Genomic DNA, 14,231 nt, shown 5'->3' on the forward strand with positions numbered 1-14,231 from the left:
ATAAAACCCAATAATAAAATAAAGATCTGTTTACATTTACAGTTTCTGCCTTTCTGCCTCCTGCTGTTGATTTCCTGCTATGACATCTTGTTCCACACCTCCCTCATTGAGGAGACCTTTCTGACTGCCAGTTCAGGGACACGATTTGCATTGCAGTTGAAGTGCGATGCTTCAGCTTGCTTTGACTTTTTTTTGGTAAATATATTTGTGAAAGCTTTCAACTCCGCATCTCTAGAAAAAGGCTGTTTGTAAGACAAAACTTACTTTAGGGTAAATTACTGAAGTGCACGGGCATCTCTACTTGAGTACGGTACTTCCAAATGAACACAAAATTCCTTCTCTTTTAAGCAGAGAAGTGGAAGCAGGACCCATTGAAATCTCTTAGAGGGTCATTTTTGTAAGGACATGTTGAAGACTCTCCATTTGTCTTTAAAGGACAAAGGTTCTTCCTCTTAGAGAGAGAACATGCAGAAGAACTTTTCTAAGAAATTACTATCTCAAAGATACTGACAGAAAACAACCAGAAATAGCAGCCTCTAGAATAAGTGGGGTGGGTCAGGTAATTACCGTGTTCTCCTGCCAGGAGGAAGAGAAGCTCTGGGAAAAGACTCAAAGTGGCAGCTACAGCCGGTTCCCTGCGACTGAACTGCACGGAACGATGCTGGAAAGGTCACTGTAACTGAACTCCGAAAAAGTAGTTATTCACTGGAAAGTTACTCAATTAGTTCTGAACTACAGAAAAACAGCCTGGACCAGTGTGACATATATACTTCACAAACACATATCGTGTCTGTTCACATGGTAAGACAAAAATGTAACTTCATTTAAAACACGATAGTTAAAATGGTGGAATTCCTTTACAAAATATGAATTTGACAATTTGAAAGGCTATCTGGCAACCAGACAATGGAGTCACTCAAAGTATCAGGCCTGGAGAGCAAGTAAAATTAGAGATACATGATAAGAAAATTACGTAGGAATTAAAAAAAAAAAACTAAACCAAAGAAAAGTAAGTAATCTAAGACAGACAACAATTCACATAAAAATATGCCACTTAAATTCACATGCATAGAATTCTAGCAAGATGCTATGTAATCTACCCCTTCTTCAATTCATAATTTTAGAAAAAGGTACATGTACACCTTTTTATATGTCACTATTTAACATACATCAGTAATCCTAGTATTCGCATTAAAATGACAGGCGAAGACAAGCATCACCTGCCTGAACTCTATATCAGCTAGAAAGATTTCCATAATTCTAGTTCTAAATTTGTTATCTGTTGGGTACAGTCCTTCAGTCACCACCTTCTTCAGAGGGAAAGAAAAAAAATCAATGCAAACAAGGCTGCATCTGTTCTAAGCACTGACAATAAATACTTGATAGTTCACTTTACGAAAAAAGTGATGCATTCTTTCCATTATTTCACTAAACACTTAGCTGTGCCAGAAAACTGCCAAGACCCCTAAGTATGTGATTAATTTCTGGTTTCCTCTTGCTGTGTCTTAGAAAATGATCCAAGAGAATGTGGAAAGCAGCTGTAAACTGAACACTAAAATTTGACCACAAGAAAAATTAAATTCACTTAGTATATCTAAAGTAGGTCCTGTAGGATTCTTCGCACTGGTATATGTAGTGAAGAAAAATGCTCAAATACTTGATGTAGCAAAAAACCATGAGGGACAATGCAAACAGTTTATTTTAAAGTATGAATGTGCTTTCAGATTATTTTAAAACTGAAAATACAGTAAGCTGGGGAAGAGCATGATGCCATATTAGTTCCTCATAACCGGGCACTTGCCAAAAAAATTCTCTCTTATCATAACCTGATTAAGTTATTTAACTGTATATAAAACCTAATAACCACAGCCTCACGGTGCCATCAGAATTTCTGTAAGAAGTACTGGCTGAGATAGCATCCTTTTTAAGAGTATTTTTCAAGAATCCATTAGGTAGCATATCATCCGGCACATTAAAATTCCATACCTCGAGAGAGATACTTTTTGTAATGCTATAACACTAGAGAGTGAAAAGAGAGGAGAAAATGGGCAGAAAAAGCAGTTGGAAGGCACTTTATATTCATTCAGCGATATGGCTTAATGTAGGTAAATTCCACAGAAAAACATGCGCTTCTGCATTAGTTTGAGTTTAAGACAGTTTCCTAAATATCTGGAGATGAAGGAAGTGAGCCTTTCTAAAGTAAGAGATGATACAAATGCACATATCATCAACATACTGAAGAAGCTGCATGCTCATTTGTCTCACAATCATCTTTGACAGCTATAGAATCAGGAGGTTTGGAGCCTGAGCATTTCACAATACCAGAATCAAGGGTCATTTTTGGAGCAGTGGGTCCGCGTTCCCTGGGAGCTCTGTGAGAGCAGGCTCCCAGTCTGAGGAGAGGGCCTGCAGGCCAGCAGAGCGCTGCAGTCAAGTGACCCTACGGTAAATATCGACATTGTCCACTTCTACTTATTTTTTTCAATAGTATTAATGTACTACTTTCAAATTGCCAGATATGAGAACTGAAATGCCCAATACTGCAAAGGCAGATAAGTTAGCCCCTACAGTCATGAGCCACACAGACACACTTAGATCTCTTTGCCAGCTTTATAAATATGTAAAATTAATTTATTCATTAAAATTCAGAATGAATCCTTTGTGCATTTACAGTGCTTAGTTTTAAAGAATTAAGTAGCAGTAATATGTGAGGACAGATTTTATGCACTTTACATATGTTAAAGTCAGCTTCAAAACACATTGCCTTCTATGAGTTATAAATAGCATCAGGTAAAATTTTCTAACTATTTATTTTCAGTGAGACTTGGTGCTTGAATCACTTTCAAAACCAGAACTTCAGTGTTTCTGAAAGCCTCATCTATGATTTCTGTTCTCGTATTTTGAAAACAGATCCATCTTCCTAGTTATCCTAGTAGTAACCAAGGTCTTTATTTGATCCTGAAGCCATTTGCAAGTTCACCGATACAAGAGCAGCAGACTTAAACAGGAAAGAGGACAGGCATCCTTCTGAAGTGCTTAAATTATGCGCAGGACATCTAATATGGACCCAGTGGGAAAGATCAGTTTAGTAACTTGCATCATTATTGCCACACTTCTACGTATCATTTTTGTTGATGAACAGTAAACAGTATCCTTCTGATAAACAGATACAGAACGGAAAATTGCTTGGACTAAAGTCGTAACTTGCCATGACACATCTCCAAAGCAAACAAGACACTTCCATCATAAACTGATTTTGGAAAGCCTTCAACCCACACTAAAGGTTAGGCCATCATGAAAAAATGAGAGCATACCAGTAAATTCTGATAAGGAAGACATGATACGTTCACTTCACTTTCCACACAGAGGCATTCAAAATTAATTCCCTCTCACCCTTCAACAGTAAATAGTTACACAGTGATTTCTGTAAAAGGTAGCACAGTTGAGAAGGCCCACTTTCTTATCCTACTTCACCTGCTCAAATGTGTTTCTCAAGGTAAGGAGCAGTACTGATAGAAAACTGAAGCTGGAGAGCAATCGTACCTTTATATGCTCCAAAACGGCTGTTGCAACATTTGTATGAAGATCAATGAGCCTCTTCTTTTCCAGAAGTTCTGGAAGAGAGCTGAAGAGATTAAATACAAACTAACCTGCTGAGTTGCACAGTTAGTTGAATTGTGTATTGTGTAAATTCACAGAATCATAGAAGAGTTTAGGTTGGAAGGGACCCTTAGATATTATTAAAATTTAAAATTATAGAATACAGTAGGATTGGAACAAAAAAATTACCAAGCATAGATGTAATGATTCTCATAACAGAAGGACGTTATCCACATGTTTCACTAACAGTTCTTTTTAAGGAAGGAATGCAGAGGCAGGAAGCTTTTCTGGTGGAAGTGTCAGCAAAGCTATGATGCGCTTAAGGTTATTCAGCTTTTCTGAGGAAGCACTCCAAAGTCATGTGTACAGGGCTCACACACACGCTGTGGAAGTCACATGGGCAAGTACTTGTCTAGGACATTGCATTAAACTTCACCATAATTATAAAGTATTTAAACTCTATTATTGAGCTGAATAGCCAATTTTTAAAGCTAGTTAATTCAAAAGATATTAAATGCAAAATGACAGAAGGAATTAGAAATGGGTCCCAATTAATTAAATAATAATGCACTCTTGATTACTTACCTGACAGCTGAAGTTAGCTTGGCTGTATTGTCGGAAAGCATACTTATTGCTCCTTCATCCTCCCCTTCTATACCCTGGGTTTTGAGGAAGGGTTTGGAAAGACGAATAAAAATTGTCATAATAAACAGCAAGACCACACATGCAAATACAGTCAGTGCGTTTAAAAACTATTTTCTCATAATGGCATTAAAGTCTGGATCACGTTTTACAGTTATTATGGAAGCTACATGTGTAATGCCAATAAATGCAAGACATTGAACCTCTATTTTTCATATTGTATTATGCCTAAAATTCAGTACGTCCTGACAAGTTTTGTGTGTGTGGTGACAGAATGGACTAAGCATCTCTACAAGTCCTGTTATGCTTTACATAAAACACATACAGGTGATAAAACTTACCATGATACTTTTAAGTCTTTTGACTTCATCTTCTTGGGCCCTATAGGATTCCAGTTCTTGCTGAACAGACTCAGCCACCTCTGGAAAAGGACTAACGTGACACTCTGCATTAGGCTCCTCAGTTAAATCAACAAATTGCAATACTAGAACCAGAGAGGTTGCATGATCAAGATGATAATGAAAACGTTTTCAGAAATACCAAAACCCAAACCATGCAACAGTATCAAATCAGTGAAAATAATAATATCTCACTGTAAGTTTACTTAAACTTTCTATGAAATATTTACTGCTTTCAATATTTTTATATAATTTTGATAAGAACAATTTTGTGCTCTGTAACAACAAGCTAATATACAATTAATAATACAATACTGACAAAGATCATTCCTTAAAAAAACAAACTTAAAAAATATTTTCAAAGAAGCTTAAAAATAGAACTAACGTACTATGAAGAATACTTAGAATTCTATTCACTAAATATAAACTCTGTACCATTATAGCTTACCTGCCCTTATGCTTTTGCCAGAATTTATCAGATGCAGTTAAATCATAGGACTTCTTATTTTTTTTCTTAGGTCTAGCACCTGCGGGAGAACTTTCTGTTCCTGTTGATTCTTCCAAGTTAACTCGATTCAAATGGAAATCCTAAAAAAAGACAAGACTTGTGTAAATATTTGACAGGTTTAAATTATTTAATGTCTTTTATACTCAACAAATTATCTTCCAGAATACTTTCTAAAAATATTAACACAGATGATTATAAGAATTTCTTAAAAGGACAGGAAACAGTTTACCAACTAGATAATAACAACAGCTATGTCAGAACTCCAAAATTACTCACATTTACTGAAAAAATGCCTAACAAAGAAACTAATGCTAAGCAAAGACATCTGATTGTCTCACATGCAAGCAGTCTTCTGACACCGGACTCTGAACACTGTTTTCTGTACAGAAAATAAATTACTTAGCAATAACTGAGCTGTAACGACTGATCAAAACTTGAAAGTAACAAGAGTTTGTTTTGCAGACAAAAAAATGTTTGAGGCTAAATTTTGCTTACACAGCTACAGCAAATGTATCAAAGCTGCAAAGCTCATGACATCAGCAACAGGAATCTCCACTGTGAGGACTATTTTGCTGCACCTTCACAGCTCTTTCCCTGTTTTTCTAGACACTGGTGAAATAGTGAGTGCATGATAAAGCAACAGCTTTCAAGAAAGCTGCTATTTCTCCATACAGTTTTTCTTCTTCCATAGGCACATCAACCTAGAAACTACATCTTTTTGCTAGATGACAGTTATGCTCACACAATTATGTCAGTGCGCTGCTCCCTGTGCGTCTTCTGGTTCTTTCCCCCACTACTTTTGCTAAGGACAGCTCTGTGTTTTCTGCTGCATACAGATTCCCTCTGGTTTTCAACAAAGATTAATGAGTATTCCACTTGCTGACTTCATTCTAACCCTTTTCAAGAATGCTTAAAATTTCAGAGGTGCTCTTTGCTTGGCAAATAACAGTAAGAACAGGCAAATCTTCAACTATACAGAATCTGCTGCAAATCTTTTGAAAGAGATATTTTTCCAGAAATAAAACTCCACTTTATTATGTTCATTACAGTACACAGAACTAGATCACTGTAATAAATTTGTCAAATAAAATTTAAAAATGTTTCTAGTTATCCCTTGGCAGAGTTTACACTTAAAATGAAATACTATAAATGATCCATTCCAGAATAGAAACAAAACCAAGTAGCTACTCAAAGGAAGCACATGCAGTCAGTGAGCACAAACCTCATCTCACAAGACTTGTTTAATGCTTCATCAAAAAAAAGAGTATATTTCAAGTACATATGTTCGATGAAAACTTAATGGAAAAAAATATCATTTGATTGCAAATTCAGCTGTAATTTTTGATGGAAATCTATGTTTTGTCTCAATTTAACTCACCAGTGACCAAGTTAGTTTCTAAGTTAGTTTTGGCATTTACAAGTTTTACTAAAATGATTCTTATTGACTAGAGTCTTCCTCCTTTTGCCTCCCCATTTTGTCTTTATAAGGCTTTCTATCCAGGTCTCCAGTTTTCCTGTATCTACTCCTAAAATGGTTTTCTATTCCGAAATGGGAATCTCTTCATACAAGCCTGTTTATGTGTGGAAACACCATCATTATAATCTAAACAGATGTAGCACACAACTTTGTGGTTGGATTAGCATTTAGTTCAACACCCCACAAAATTCCTGGACCACTGTAACTGAGAACTTAAATGGAAAACAATTTATTTGAAAGTACAGTTTACATAATCATCACCTTGGTAACATTTTCACGGTTAAAATTTATGGCATTTTAAAAGGCTACTGTGGTTATTTCATGAAACATTATGCTCAGTACATGAAGAACCTGGCATGCTTGCCTTTAAGATGAATAACTAGACTGGTTTTGAAATTAAACTATTCTCTTTGACATGGAATCACAGGCCACTTGGTTACAATTTCACTAGACAAATTTATCATCCTATCAACTCAGTCAAAACTGAGAAGCAACAGGCAACATTTAAATGTTTGTTCCAGAGAAACAACTGAAGCCTGATGCAGTACAAATGACTACCCAAGGATCTTCAAATCATTCTTTTAGTGTTATTCTAGTACCTCTCCATACTTGCAGCCCTAGTTCTCCTCAGCTTCCACTACATCTCTGATCCCTCTGCACCCTGATGCACCAAAGCCCTACCTCAACACGTGCCTGAGGCCGCCCAACCCTGCCTTCTCTACCCAGCAGCTGAGCAGGAGGTAAATACCTTGAGCGCTGCATGGATTTACTAGCTAGTAAGTGAGTATTTGCTGATTAAGTGGTTGGCAGGTAACAAACTGAAGTGTAGACCTTGTGAAATAGCATTTACAGCATTACAGCCATAAAAATTCTTGTCTGGGTTTCCATCCCCTACTCTTCCACCGATTTTTCAAAAGAAACCTGCAGAAATTCGGTACTTCTATTTGCACTGCAATCATTATTGAAGAAAACACAGTGCAAATTGTGTTTTTTTCATATATGCCTTTCCTAAAGAAACCAGGCCAACAATTGTTTATTTGTAAAAAGCACCCTTAATTTTAAGATGAAGGGACTTTTTATGAAAAGTGAATTACATAAAGTAGAATTTTAAAGTGTCCTAAAGCATCCCATTAGTGCTAAAATATTTTCATCATAGCAATGCAAGTTTCTGGACAACACTATGTATGACTATATATGTAGGACTATACAGTTCACAAGCAACTTTGTCTACAAACACGTATGTGCATGTGCGCATTCGACCTACTCCTCTAATAGTCTCAATAATAAAACCAAAATATTCCTCAAAGCTAGATACTGAAATGATTTGCATGTGTAACCCTACCATACAAAAAAGCCTTCAGACAGTAACTATTCTTACTCATATTATCTTCTATTATTTCATCCATAAATATCTACAAAATGCATAAATCTTAGGTAAATAATATTTGCTTTCATTCAAGTACATTTCTACTACTGATTTGATACTGTAAACTTGAGGAAATAGAAGTGGTTTATGGCTATCTGAATTTCCAAAAAATTATTAAAAAATTCTATTTTAGATTCCTCACAGTAGGGTCATTATACCACTTGGTAACTCTATATTGAACACCTACTCCACCTTGTGGAGAAAATCAGAAATAGGTATTTTTAGAAATTCAAACCAACACTAGATCAGTTTAAAAACCCATTAAAAGCATTTATTTTTCAAAACTGAATTGCACTTGATGGCATTTGGAGTTTACATAAAAGATCATGAACTACTGAAGAAAAAGCTAGGATTGTTGAATTACCTATCTTTTGATAATATCAAGATTTCTATGTTTTAACCGTTTTAGAAGTTCTTGCTAAATAAACCTTCTAGAGAAAATCTTCTAAATCAGTTTTTACTAAACAAGTTTCACATAAAACAAAGAGATTTTGGATTAAGAGAGAATATGGTATTAAATTTTACAAAAAACTGAATGAAGAAATAGTTTCAGGAACAAGATCAGATTTATTCTTACCAGAACATCATGCACTAAAGCTTGGTATGTCCATGTGTGATGTAGAGGAGTTGCTAAATCTATGTTTCTGTCAACAAGGACTAATAGGGGCCTTTGGAAGCTGAAAAGATGACACTGTATTAGTACTTCTTTAAACATGTTTAGAACGCCTCAGTAACATCCTGAGTGATATCAACCACCTTCTATATCATATTTCAAGTTAAAAGCCAAACTGCCTACTGCAGAGCTCCTCCAGCCTTCCCCAAAGCATCTGGGGCTGATCACTGCCAGAAATTCCATGAAATGCTGTCTTAGTACAAAATAAAATAATCTTTTTATCATTACTAAGTGAAATTAACAATACATAAATGTTGAGCAGAAGTCAGAACACTGAACAGTAACTAGCTTTTTAGGTATTAACTAATAACTCCTCCTATGGGTACACATTTGAGTTCCAAACAACTGTCTGAGTGGGTAATATTTGACCTTTATAGCCATCATGAACCTCAAATATAAAATCTCTCTCTCAAAGGTTTTTAATTTAATTTTTCTCTTTATATATGAAATCCATAAAGGAAAAAATATGAACTTCTGAGGTGCATTGTGTTAATTCCATCAATACTCAATTTAGTGGAAAAAAGTATGCGGACATGCCTTAATGTCTTGGGTTATGATTACTTGAAACATTTATAGTGAAGATAGGAAGGCTGCGAATTGACAGAACATTACTGCAACCATTTCCCTTAAGCACATTAATCCTACAGTAAATGTGATGGCCAAATTACAGTGTATTTGAGCAGAGTAAAAGCATGTTAATTCCATGCTCTGGATGTCCATGCAGTAAGTATTTTCAAGTAGATATATAATCTCAAGAGCCTTAGTCACCTGATTCTAAAAACCAAACTAAACATCTGAAGCCATTTAGCTGGTTCCCATGTTTCCCTTTCCCTGCATTTTGATTTTCTGAGGGCAGTGATGCTACACTATCAGGAATACAAGCCAGTGGTTAGAATTCACTTCCCATGAAAATGAGGGAACTGGTATTTTACAGCTATTCTCTCCTAATACCTTTCGAGCTCATTCCGTTTTGCAACCCTTGACGGTTTTTGTGTCTTTTATCCAAGTTCTGGTCTTAATTTGTGACACAAATATGATTACTATTTTATATCCAGTTACGAGATCATAACTGTTTCCTACAGTATTCTCAGTATATCTCCTCACCTTTCCAGTACAGTGTAAACTCCTGTAATACACTTTCCTAAGGCAGCCTCTGAAGTATTCAGCGATCTGGGGGCAACGGTATACACAGGAGGCTACAGAGAACACATTGTCAGATACATGCGAGCATCCACAATGTCTCTTCTCACCTCTCTCCTCTAAGGATTCAAATGGTCATGACTTAACAGTCCTTAACCATCTAATAGTCCTTAAGCAATCCTCCTCTGGTAGAATTTAGGGGTTGGCTGAGAAATACTTGCTTTAGACATAACTACAACTGATAACAGTGCTCACAAGTGAGAAAATGGGTATTTCCCTTCAATGGACTAAAGGTTGCTCACAGATATGTTCAGACAGCCAGCTGCATATTGTGGTTCTGACAGCTGTGTGGTTTTGCAGGAGCTTGGTTCTTGCTGGGTTTAAAGGTTGAACAAAACTACCCAGTTTGTTAAATAATTTCTGTCTCACTGACCTAAGAGTGCACACTTATTAGCTATAAAAGTTTTCAAACCACTTATGCTAAGAGACTGGAAAACTCGCTCAAGAGTATATAAATTCTTTTAATATAGATTTTGAATCAAATTCTTGTAAAGACAATTTTCACTACAGTGGTGACTTATGCTAATATTTCAGACAACTGAAATATGAAAAACAAAACTACGTAGTTATTACTAACACCATACCTGAACTGGCCAGTTCCAAGTGCGTCACCTGTAAAAAGACTGTTTCTGGCATCTCTTAGATTCTCTCTGAGCTTCTTATCTAATTTCTGAGAGGGGGAAAAGAAACAAAACAGCTTTTAACAAACAACAAACCAGCTGTTTCCTAACCCCTTTGTAAGGTGAACATTTAAAGATGTATTGGGTTGTTTTGGTAGTTTACAGATGTCTTAGCTACAGGCAGTCTAGATCCACTGCACACGTGAAAGAATGAAATCTCTTCTTTCTATTTTCTCCCTCCAGCATTTATAGTTGCTTGTGGTTTAACTCAAGCTAGCAATACAATCATGAGAGCTGCTCACTTACCCCCTATCCTCCACCCAACAGGAGAGAGAATAAAAAGGGAAGGGAGAAACTTGGATTGAGATAAACACAGTTTAATAATATAACAAAATACCAATACACTGCTAGTAAATATATATATAATAGAAATAAAAGATACTCAAGGCAATTCCTCATGAACTCTGTCCACAACTGAGCAGCCAGTCCCAGCAAGCCACACCTGGTCCAAACAGCTGATCCCAGAGAGAGAAAAGAGAAGAAAAAGGCAGAAAAGCCCAGAGGCCTCTGCAGGATGGCAAAAGGCCAAGCTAAACATTCCAACCGAAACTCTCCCACATCATTAGCAAGAGCAAGAGACAGAGGAAAAGCTAAACAACCTGGAAGAGCAACTCTCCTTAAATCACTAGCATGACACTAATGGGGTGGAATACTCTTATTCATCAATGTGGATGTCAGTCAAGCTCTGCCCTGCCTGTCTCGATGTCTCACACCTTTTAGAAGACCCCTCAGAATGCCCTTGTCTCTTACACCAGAGCAATCAAAAACATTAGTTCTGTGCGAGGGTGTTACCTGCTTGTTCTCAAACTAAGTCCAAATAATGAGCATGCTTGCTATGAAAAAGTTTCTAACTGCACAAAGACAATTAACCCATTTTCAGTCAAACCAGCACATAGCTATATCCAGGACTACATAGAAGATGCTTCCTTTATGTCCACTAATCTCCTTCCTGACAGTGAGCACACCTTCTCTAAACATGTGAATAGAAAATACCAGTAGGAGGCACCAAGAGAGAACCACAGCAGAAGCAGCAAACTGGGCAGTCAGACGCTGCCACATTGTGTTGCATAAAAATGAGATGACCCTCAATATGAATGCATGCACACTGAATGCTTAGGTCTAATCAGTATTAAGACTTCACTGACAAAGAAACACATGAGGAAGACAGAAGAAACAAAACACAGTGACTCCTAATGAAGACAGTGCTGCAGATATTTTTAATTTAGTTTGGTAATTTCATCCCTACTTGATGATCAAGCTCAATGTGAGCTGGTTCAATATAGTAAAAATGTCTCGCACTTACGGGGTTTTCCACTAAGATAAATAAAAATTTCTTACTAAGACACACAGAAAAATCCAGGCCAGACAGCCACTTTTTAAACTGTGTAGATATAGCTTAATGGTTGTAATTATAATGCCTGTCAGAAAATCTCAGTAAACTCTAGATTAGGAATGATTGTTCACGTTTAAGTTTCTCATCAGTTGGTTCCATAATATTACAATTTCTACAGATGAGTTCCATAGAACTGAAATCAGAGAGGAAAACTGGTGTATCTCCTTTCCAGTTTTATTTCCTTCATAGGGAAAAGGATGACACTAGATCTCTGCCTAGTATTGAGAAAAGTAAACAAGCTCTTAGGAAAGTTTTAAAATGATACTTGTTTAGAAAACAGTTTCTTACCACTGCCACCATTTCAGCTGCAGTTCCTCTTGAGCATCTGATTATAGGAATAGCTCCTAATAAAAGATACATTGACTGCTACTTGCATTATAATTTTCAGATTATAAGTTAGTGTACTTTTCATAAAACAAATTTTAGGAACATTCTGAGATGAAATTTTTCAAGTGGACAATACAAACATATTAAATTTGTCTCTTGTGGTCTTTATATATGAAACAAAAAATACTATATAGAAATATCAAATAAGGTTTTACAAAAGTAGGTGAACACCTCATACAGCAATTTATGAGAAAGCTACTGTACTGTGGAGGGGACATTGTCTCACATAGAAGCATTAAAATGTAGTTTCAAAAGGTGAGAGGTCCCTTTAAAACAATAACAAGCACTATAACACCACTACCACAATATATCCATTACAACTCACTGCAGGGTAATGTTATTTTCAAAAGCGCATTTTTCATTGGCTTTCAGGTGTCAAAACCTTTAGCTACTGTTTCTCACTTATCTATATAAAAATGAAAATTCAAATACCATAGAGTTTAAGTGACTGAATAGAAGAGACTTATTTTGCAACATGCTAACATTTGAAAGAAATCAACAGGTCCAAGGGAATCTCTCTTGAACAGACTGCCCTGTAGCATTCCTACAAGGGAAGCTGGGAATTGCTATCTCTGACTGAGATAAGTCCACTGAGAAGGTAGATTAAACGTCATGAAAACTCACAACACAATAAGTAAATTTAATCTTCCTATCCTGTATTTCAGGTAGATCTTTGCAGGGTTTGTGTGTGGGATTATTTTTTCTTCTTTTTCTGTTTTGCCTTTTTTTGGGTTGTTTGTGTGGGGTGTTTTATTTGTTTGCTTTTGTTTGTTTCTTTATTTTTTGAGAGCTACAAAGCCAAACTCAAAGCACTATTGCTCTTCATTGCAAACTAGGATTTTGTAAAAACAGTGAATCCAAACCTTTGCGCTTCAGTATTATTCTCCCATTGATACTGAAGACTGACACTCAACTCCCATGTAGGGCAGTCTTTACTGTCTTTTGCAGTGATGTATAGTAATGATTTGGAAACCCACTCCACAAACTACTTCTGTCACAGATCTAATTCTGCCTTTAATTTCCAATATGAAATCACTCAAATTCTAGGCACCTCATTGAACATGGATCTTTTCTAAAAGGAAAACATATGGAAAATATGCTAGAATTTGAAAACTTACCAAGTGTAACAAAAAAACAGAAGAGACTATCAACAATAGTGTCCATTATAGTTTCCATTTCTGTGTCCGTTATATCTGGTCGGTTAATGGCTAGAACAGTGTGGAAAAGAGTTAAGAACAGGGTTAAAGAAGTTTATGCCACTTTAACACTGAGAAATTGATCCTCTTCTTACCTAATGGTTGTTAATAGCCAACAGCTTTTGTTGCAAAGAGATTAAATAATGAAATTTCCCTGTTAGCACATCCATTGGCTTTTTCTCCCCCCCGCTTTCTTTTTCTTTTTTTTGAGCAAAAATATGGGAGAACTTAATTATTGCTCACCGTATAAAGTCAAACACTGAACAATCTTTTCCAATTGTCTCTGACAATGCATACTGTAACTTCTGGATTGTGTTAGTATTACATTGTTAAAAACCTCCCATGAAACCATGTTACAGAACAGAAATGGTCATCCACTTGGAAACCATTTTTCAGATATAAAATCCTCAAGAATTAATGCTAAATGCCTGGGAGAAGAGACCAATCCACCTGGCTGTAACTTCCCTTCAGGTAGTTATAGAGAGTGATGAGGTCACCTCTAAGCCTCCTCTTCTCCAGACTAAACAACCCCAGCTCCCTCAGCCTCTCCCCATAGGTCTTGTGCACAAGTCCCTTCACCAGTCTTGTTGCTCTTCTCTGGACCCGCTCCAGCACTTCAATGTCTTTCCTGAACTGAGGGGCCCAGAACTG

At 36.4% G+C, this 14,231-nt stretch overlaps 1 protein-coding gene across 3 annotated transcripts in view; it reads right to left on the reverse strand.

The window, feature by feature from the left end:
* SCFD1 (sec1 family domain containing 1) overlaps window positions 1–14,231 on the reverse strand; it is a 51,859-nt gene that overhangs the window by 28,435 nt on the left and 9,193 nt on the right. For all 3 annotated transcript variants that reach the window (XR_013922207.1, XM_080345727.1, XM_080345728.1), the window contains 8 exons: window positions 13,503–13,592; window positions 12,286–12,341; window positions 10,509–10,594; window positions 8,629–8,728; window positions 5,089–5,228; window positions 4,584–4,674; window positions 4,186–4,259; window positions 3,544–3,625 (listed from right to left, as the gene is read on the reverse strand). Coding sequence is in view for 2 of the 3 variants with exons in the window: in XM_080345727.1 (XP_080201853.1) it covers window positions 3,544–3,625; window positions 4,186–4,259; window positions 4,584–4,674; window positions 5,089–5,228; window positions 8,629–8,728; window positions 10,509–10,594; window positions 12,286–12,341; window positions 13,503–13,592 (719 nt within the window). In the remaining variant the exon portion in view is untranslated. The remainder of the gene's footprint in view (window positions 1–3,543; window positions 3,626–4,185; window positions 4,260–4,583; window positions 4,675–5,088; window positions 5,229–8,628; window positions 8,729–10,508; window positions 10,595–12,285; window positions 12,342–13,502; window positions 13,593–14,231) is intronic.

Source organism: Nesoenas mayeri, assembly GCF_963082525.1.
Source record: "Nesoenas mayeri genome assembly, chromosome: 5".
NCBI lineage: Eukaryota > Metazoa > Chordata > Aves > Columbiformes > Columbidae > Nesoenas > Nesoenas mayeri.